This window comes from Eublepharis macularius, chromosome 1 (genome assembly GCF_028583425.1).
Source record: "Eublepharis macularius isolate TG4126 chromosome 1, MPM_Emac_v1.0, whole genome shotgun sequence".
Taxonomy (NCBI): domain Eukaryota; kingdom Metazoa; phylum Chordata; class Lepidosauria; order Squamata; family Eublepharidae; genus Eublepharis; species Eublepharis macularius.
This window is the reverse complement of record NC_072790.1, coordinates 204445866-204454629: the sequence shown is the minus strand read 5'-3', so window position 1 is coordinate 204454629 and position 8764 is coordinate 204445866. Positions and strand designations below refer to the sequence as shown.

The window sequence follows — 8764 nt, the reverse complement described above, 5'->3', positions numbered from 1 at the left end:
TGCACTATTACAAAAATGTTAAGGATTCATCAATTACTGAATGTTACAGCAGACTAAAAAATACCTTATTTACAATGCCATTCCAAACAGAATTACACCCTTTTAAGTCCATTGGCATCAATTGGCTTAGAAGGGTGTCACTCTGCTTAGGAATTCACAGTTATTATGGTAGAATTGTTGTGGAGTACAGCCCATTTTGTCAGATACGCCTCCCCATGGAGCAGCCAATCAGTTTGTAGGACAGACATGTCCAGAAGAGCTATTCTAAAGATGCTGTGCTGCCTGGAAATTCAGTGAAATATTCAGTGGTGTCAATTCTCTCTCTCTGTTCTTTAACTGCTTCAAAACTTTTCGGTGATGTCCTTGGTTAACCCTATTCAGTAGTATCCTGTGTATATTTACTCCAATGTCTCATGGAGTGTACTGTCAAGTAAGTGTCATGGGATTACCCAGGAATGAAATCCTCTCCACACTTTTTAAAAGGACTAGACAAATCTATGAAAGACAAGCTTGTTAGTTACCTGTCTACAGCTATTCTTTATAAGACAAGTGGATGCACAATATCCATGTCCAGAGGCAGTCTACCTTTACAAGACCAGATGATGAGGAACAAACAAGAGGAGCGAGCTGTTGCCTCTGTATCCTTGGAGGTGCCAGCCTGGATGCTTTCAGAAACAAAATGTTGGACTAGATGGACCTTCGGTCTGATACAGCAGGCAGGGCTATTCTTAGGATCTGTGGTTTTAACAGCGGCATAACAATACAAGCAATCTTTTTACTTTCCATGCAGCTAATAAAGTACAGCTCCTCTGTATAGAAGGCAAGGGTATAAATCACTGACTGAAAGCAGAGATGGGAGAAACGCCGTTCCTCTGCAATCCTAAACGCATTTACTTGCGAATAAATTCTAATGAGAACCAGGTGGTAGTGATGGATGACTTCCGACGAGACCTGCACGGAATCAGGTTGAGTACCGTTCCTTGGGAATAACCCGGCCCACTACAGCCGTGGTGTAGGATTTACGTCCAAGGATCGCGCTGCCAGACTGCAGCGCTCTGCGCATTTACGTGGCAGCTCTGTGTGGGCTCGCATTGCGTGGCTTAACCCTTCGAAGCTCGGAAGCGACTTGTCCCGCGGGAAGCGCCCCTCCGAAAACATGCCTCGGCGCTCGGGTCGCAGCAGGCAGCCCCAGCTGCTCCTGGCGCCTCCAGCAAGGCTCCTCCCAGGGCGGAGCAGGATCCACCGGCCCGCGGGTCCAGGCGCGCCTTCGAGCGAGAGCCGCCGGCCGGGCCAGCCCCCGCTCCCGCCCCGCCTCTCGAACCCCTTCCCGCTCCCCTCCGCCCGGCTTGGGCTGTTTCCGCTGCCCGGAGTCACGTGCGGGCGGGGATTAAAGCTCCGCAGCTGGGCTGGTCCGGGATGAAGCTTCGGCGTCGAGGCTGAGCGGGCGCCCAGCAGGAGTCGCCAAGCGCTGCGGCGGCGGCGCTTGCGCCGGGAAGACTAGCCGCGACCATGAGTGACCCCGCTCAGGAGGTGACTGAACCCCAGCGGGGACCTGGGGGTGGCCGCCCGGGAGGGGGCTGCAGCTTCCCCGTTGTTCTGGTGTCCCGCCCCGGGCCGGGCTTTGGCGCGCGTCTTGGGCTGCAACCTCCGCTTCTTCGACTGCTGCTGCTCACTTCGGACTTTAACGAGGGGTGTGTGTGTGTGTCGTGCAATGATCTGGCTGCCGAGGGCCGGGGGCGCCTGCTGTTGGGCTGCTTGACCGACTGGGTTGGGCGGGATGTTGCTACTTCGCCCTGGCTTTCCCCCCTGCAAACTGAACGAAAACTTGGAAAGTGCTGAGCGAAGCACTTCAGCGCATTTCTTGGCAAGGGCCGGCGCGACCAGGCAGCTGAACAGGGTGGCCAGATCCACTGGGGCACCTGCGGTGCTGGAAACTCGTGTGCAAGACTAGGCTTTTGCGTGTCCTCTGCTGTGGCTAGCTCCTTGCACACGTGAAGTTGCCTGTATGTGTTTCAGACGCCTGGAGCTGCTGGGGAGAAGTAGGGGATCTGGGGCTGTAGGAGGCTGGGCAAGTCACGCGAATGATTGGTGGTTTGGGTAATTGACAAGGGCCTTATGGGGGCTCTTGAGAGTGCTGCAGATTTTTCCAACACTGGAGGCATTCTGGGATGCCTGCTGAGTTTGTCCTCTTCGTGTCATGGTTCACCAAGTGTGACAACAAGCTCATGAGTGCGTTGCTCGGTAGCCCTAGAGCACAGCTGATGGAAGTTCTGCCCTATATTATCCTCACTTTTATCGCAGTCAGCCCTCTAGATCTATCTTGGGATTTGGAGGTAGTTCACTGTACCAGTCCATACTGGAAAGGGGAAATTAGATGGAAAGAGGAAGTTTGAGTGAAAAATGATGCAAAACTAGATTGACTTCTTGGTCGGACCACTGGTGAAGGAACTCAGTCAGTTTGGTTCTTGTGATGGGGAAAGGAATTCTGCCTTCTTTCAACTTAATGCAAAGTGTGTTTGGTATTCCTCTCTATGAATCAGCTATGATGTACAAAGATCAGTATATCAAAATGGGCATTTATTTGATACATTAATACATCATCGATTATGTAATTTTGACCCATTGCTTGCCCTGCAGATAAGTCTGAAGCCCCTTCTGCGCCAGGGACATAACTCCTCACTATCCCAGAAGCTGAGCTGAAAGTCATGCTTTGGCTTGTCTGGGCCCATTCACACCTCTCATGTTTAGTCTGTGTGGTTCCATTCTTATTAGTCTGCAATGTGTCAAAATGCATTGGGATTAATGATTGCTGGCATTTTCGTCACTGATGCCGCCTTCGGTGATGTCACAGGGCCAGACCTTCCTCTCTTCGTTTTGCACACACAATGAATTGATGTATCACTGGAATGCTGGATCAGTCCTGGATTTCTCCCTCTCAACCCATCAATGCATTGATCCTACACTGGATTTAAAAAAAAAATTAATGAGTGGGAGAGGAAAAGGGAGGGAGGACTGGAAAGGAGATGAGGGAGGGAGTGGCTGGATAGACAACAGTGGCCAATCATGAAGTGGGCTGGCAGAGGGTGGAATGGGGGGCAAAAAGGGTGGAACACTTAAAGACAGAATAAAAAGTGTGCCCAGGGAAACAGCTGACTGGAAAACGGATTTTTTAAAAAGTCAAGGTATAAGTGCTCCCAGAAAAGCTGCAGAGTTGACTACTCATGGCAGCAAATTGGGTGCAGATGGTCACAAAAAAGACATTGCAGTATGGGAACTAAACCAGTGAAACTAGCCCGTTTCAGTTATCTATGGGGTTTCAGTTATCTGTGCTGTAGATTGGAGGGGGAGGCCACTGTTTTAACTGCTCCCCCACGGGTTAAATTCTGGAACTTACCCCTGACCAGTTAGTTCTTGGTTTGCTAGGAGTTGGTATGAAAACTTATACAACTTATTTTGATGGTTGTTTAGACCACACTAGATGTAAGTTGAGTTGCTTGGACTACCTCAAGTATGATAATAGATATGATGTGCTTACCCTTTGAGCCTGCTGTGCTGTTTTTTTCCCAGTGTGGATGTTCAATGACAAACCAAGAATGTGGGAAGATACCGAAGAAAGTAGAAGCGTCTGCCTTAGGCAGAAGTCAGGCTGTTGCTAGTTGCTCTTTTCTCCATTAACATACTTGGCAGGCACAGATGCCAGTGGGAAAAGAAGTCTGTGTACCCAAGAAGACTGAAACCTACATTTTGATGGGGGGTGGGGAGCGAAGGAAGCAAAGAAGAGATGAATATGGGCAAATGCATGTGCTTTTATTCTGGGCTTCATTTCTTTTGGAAATAAGGACTGGGGGGCTAAGTTGTAAATGTTTTAAGAAAAGTGAGTTTCAAAGAGGGGGAGCAGAAAAGAAGCAGTGCTTAGGCATTCTGGGCTGGCATTTCTAGTGTAGCTGGTAGGCACAATAAGAAAAACATTAAACAGAAATGAAATGTGGGAGTATCTGGAATGGGCTTGATCAGAAAATCAGGCTGTGGCTCTGAAGGCGCTTTGTGTTATGACAGTTGCTGCATCAGGGTTCAAACTTCAAAAATGATCAGGCTTTTTAGCCTGGCTATAGTGTGTGTGTGGGGGGGGGGCTGCATAATAGGCAACTTTTGCATTCTGATCAGGCATAAAGCAGGTCTTGTTTAAGTTTCTGCCCACTTGGACTCGGATTACATCGGGACATATGAAGTGGTGCTTTGTTGCAATGCTGTTGTCTCTTTCTGTGGCTGTTTTCAAAAACTGGCATTTTGGAGTACTTGCTCTTAACAATGTTGCGTATCTGGAGTAAAATCCAAGATTTTTGTGTGGCCAAGGCATCTGCTGACAGCAAAGCTGTCTGGATGTCATAGGCCGTTTTCACACGCCTAAAACCTCGAGAAAAACGCGCAAAACTCATGGCACACCGCCGACTTCATAGCACAATTTCCCATTTAATTGCACGATTTCTGATGTCATTGCGCTATTAAATGGAAAATTGTGCTATGAAGATGTCATCGTACTGCAAGTTTTGTGCGATTTTTCTGGAGGCATTTACGGGCGTGTGAAAACAGCCATACTGTTTCCATGTGCTGCTATTAGTGGCTTTCTGCTATGAATGATGTGGACGAGATGCTCTCTGCAATTGTATGCAGCAAGGGAGAAGGACTGGCAGGCAAACTTTGCTTCCTTTGACTTCTCTCAAGGATCCAGGTAATAAAGTCTTTTCGGGGATATGGATAGCCACAGATGCTCTTTGAACCATTGGTGTGTTTATTTTAAAAGAGTTTTACCTTATTTCTCCACTGACTGGCCTTTTAAGGTGCCTTGCATGTTAAACAGACATGCAAAGCACCCTGAACCTATGTAGTAGACTTGAAACTGAACCAACTAAAATCAAAATAAACAATAAAACAGCAAGACAGGCAGCAGTTTAAAACTAATAAAGCAATTCCAAAAGCTTGGGGAAAACATGACAGACTTCAGCATGGCTCCTAAATATAGTAGGCACCAGTCCAAGGGGTGTATGGAGAGGATTTTCAGTGACTGAGGAGCCACTACAGAAAAGACATTGTCCTTGGCAGGTACCCACCTAACCTCTGCATGTGGGATATGAAGTGGAGCACCTTGTCAAACAGGTAAGAGAGAGAGAGGATGATCTACCTTGGGTCTCAGTGAGGAAGGTGGGCTATAAATAAATATAGCGATAATATCCACACTGATATTAAAATACAATTTTTGCATGCCTTTCAAGATTCCGCAAATGTAAATGAGCTACCTGCAATACTCCTGCCTGTTCATTCCCTCTCCACTGTTGCATGCTCTTCTCTTTCAGCTATATGTTTTATTCATTTTCTCTGTAATGGCTTGTATGACTTTGGCATCTAAAGCAGGGTGTGTTTGGTGAACTGAAGGGCTCCCCCTTTCGCTTTAAAAATAGATCTTTAATATTGGGGAGGATCTGGTTGCAACTTTTTTTTAGTGCTTACTGCCACAAGCACATCCAGCAACACTGTGGGACAGAAAAGAATATCATGCAATGAAAACACTGTATTTGAGCAGCCAAAAAACCACTGGTGTAGCCACAGTTCTGGCCTTAGAATCTCAAAGCAAAGAGCGGGTTTTGTTCTTTGTTGCCAAAAGATACCTTGAAAAATGTAGTTTCCCCCTTCTCAGCTGCATCATTATGAAATGATTGGCTGTTCCCTAAATAATGACTTAATATCCATGTGCATGTGTTTACTGCTGTGATGGTAGCATGAACAATTGAGATCCATTGTGATCATTGCCGGTGAATGGAAGAAAAGACTGGAACTGGAAGAACATTCATTCCAGGATAGAAATTATTTTGCCTTTGCTATCCCAGCCGTAGTAGGTTTAAGGCTTGATTACAATCATGCATTGCACTTGCAGCTGTGGTTTAAGACTGTCTGGAAACTGCAGCTGGTCCAGAGCTTGATAGCTGGATTATTGACTGAGGCTCTATGTAGTAAACATGTCTCCCCACCCCATTTTTGTGGAACTCTACTGGTTTCTGGTCTTCTGACACAACTCCAGTTGCTTGGAATAAGACCCTAAAATGTCTGGGAGTGGAGTGAAAGGCTGCTTATATTTGTATGAACCTGCTAGGTCTTCATCAGTGGTCCCCCTCTAGGCATCTTTGGCTTCTGAAGGTAAGTGGGTAGCTCCTAATGTTGGCAAATTCCTGACCATTTAAAGATAGAGCCTGGGGATGTTGGTGTTTGGGACCCCAGCAGGGTATAATGCCCTAGTGTCCATCCTCCAAACCAACCATATTCTCCAGTGGAACTGATCTCTGTAGTTTGGAGATCAGTAGTAATTCTGGAATATCTCCAAGCACCACCTAGAGGTTCGCAACCCTAGTAGCTCCCAGTGAGATGGCCTCCTCTGTGCCCCAGTGGTGTCTCCTAACTCATCTTATGAAATGACTAGCTGTTTGCCCACTCCATTAATCACAATGATTTCCACGTGTAGTTTAGTTTCCACTTTGTTGTGTAGTTTGTTTTCCCCAGTTCTTTTGAAACCACTTTTACCTTGAACTTTTTCTTGAAGCCAACTTTGAGTTCCTTTTTTCCCTCATGCATAATGTTTCTTTCAACTTTGTTTCTCCATCCATTCCCACCCACCTCCAGACCACTTTTTGATGATTGGACATCATAGTTGAACCATTCCTCTCCCCGCCTTCCTTTCCCCCCTTCCTGGTTTTTTCTTCTATCTTTTTTGTAAAATCATCAACTTCATATTGTTATATCTGCCATTGTATAATACTTGCCATTGTGGAGTGGGTTCTCTGGTTTCCCAGCTTACATTCCAGAGAGATGCCTTTTTCCTTAGATCTCTGCAAGGGAAAAGGCTACAGACTTTTTAAAAAATTGAAAACTGGGAATTTAGAGCATCTGCTGCACCTTTTATTATAATAGTAGATTAGGTTTTTAAAAAAAACCTACAAAAGGCCTGGTGACCCAGGGTTGGGGAGTCACTTCTGGCACCAGAAAAAGCAGTTTGAAAAACACACAGCCACTGCTGCGCTGGCTCTATCCCAACAGAGATCTGTTTTGCCCTGCCAGTGCTGGCCTCTACCTCCTGGATCTGGTCAGCCTGGTTTGGACCACAGGGAGGTGGGACTTTAGGTATGGGTGGTGGAGCTGCTTCCCTTTTAGACTTCCCCATACAACAACTAGCACCAAAAATAAAAGGCGGGAGCTGTGACATCACCGATGATGACAGCTCACTTGCTTGAAAATCCTGATTATTTAAGGCACATAAAACAAAACAAACCATCTTCACAACAGTAAAAATGAAAAGGGAGGACAAATGTGTGGAAAAACTGTACCTAAACCAATTTCAGTGCTTGTGGATTGACTGCTAAGAAAATAAGGGATATGTTAAGCGTGCAAAAAAGCCCATTTGGGGGGTTGCTGGCCCTTTGGTAGCTCCACGTGGCGAAGGTGGCCATCAAGATGGGGCTCAGGTGTGAGATTCCCTTCAGATGAAATACGCCAAAATGGACCTCATTCTCTTAGTATCCAGGGATCTTATTACTCCCCTCTACCACTGTCCTGTGGGTCATTCCTTCTCTTCCTGTCCTTCCCAGGAAGAAATACAATCTGGCCTGCCCAAGTCTCTGTGCCTTCCAAGGTGCCAGAGTGTGAGATGGCCCTTTGATTGTTCTCTGCTTGCTAGAGGCATTTACCTAGCCAAGACTTAAGTAATGGGTTAGGGTTGCCAGTCCCTCAGCCTCCACCTCCACCACCTCTCACCTGGCTGGCAAAGGGGGAGGTGCAGGAACACAATGGTGGGGGCAAAGCATGCTCCCGCATGCTCCAGAGCACCCCCTGGGCACCCCACAGTGTGTCAGGAATGATCATCCTCTAATTTTCCAGTCTCCATATTTTCACTTGCCTAGCTGCAATGTTTCCCGAACCTGATTTGAAACAATTTTTTCTAGACGATTGCAGTTAAAGTGTGTTTGCAGTCAACTTGTGTTTGTATGTCATATGGATGGGAAAGTGCTTTTTTTTTAACAAGGCCTTTCCACTTCAGCACCGTCTTCCTTGCCACAGCTGACTTCTCACCAATAGAGGGCTTTTGAAAATGGAGGGCTTTTTCAGACTTTTTAAAAACTGGGAATTGACATATTGCTATAGCCTCATGTTATAATTTATCTACTCTGAACTCCCAGGTTTTAAAAAGGAAAGATAAGTCTCTAGTTAGCAATACTGGAGGAAGATCTTTCATGGACAACAGGAGTGATATACACCACCTAAAGGTTGGCAACTCTACTTGTGTTTCTGAAAAAAAGCTGACCAGAAGAAAATTGATTCTTTTGCAATGTGGTATTGGAGAAGACTTTTATGAATACCATGGATGGCCAAAAAGAGAAATCAAATCAAGCCTGAATCCTCCCGAGAAGTGAAAATGATAAAACTGAGGGTATTATAATTTGGTTTCATCATGAGGAGACTGAACTCACTGGAAAATACAATAATGCTAGGAAAAGCTGAAGGAAAAGAAGACCCAAAATGAGAGAGCTCAATTCAGTAAAGGAAGCCACAGCTTCTAGTTTGCAAGACCTGAGCAAAGCTGTCAATAATAGGATATTTTAGAGGTCATTCATTGATTCAGACTTGTAGTCTGACTTGGTAGCATGTAACATACACACAAGACTCAAGCCCCTCTCTTTGCAGAAATAAGGGGGAAGGCGTATCTCTGTAATGAAAAGGGCCA

The 8764-nt window shown here is 46.1% G+C and overlaps 1 protein-coding gene across 1 annotated transcript in view; it reads left to right on the top strand.

The window, feature by feature from the left end:
• The first annotated feature begins 1372 nt into the window (after positions 1-1372).
• The window catches only part of LOC129332868 (two pore calcium channel protein 1-like), a 41612-nt gene continuing 34220 nt past the window's right edge, over positions 1373-8764 (top strand). Inside the window, exon 1 of the mRNA XM_054984547.1 lies at positions 1373-1530. Coding sequence (XP_054840522.1) covers positions 1510-1530 — 21 coding nt within the window. The 5' untranslated portion in view covers positions 1373-1509. The remainder of the gene's footprint in view (positions 1531-8764) is intronic.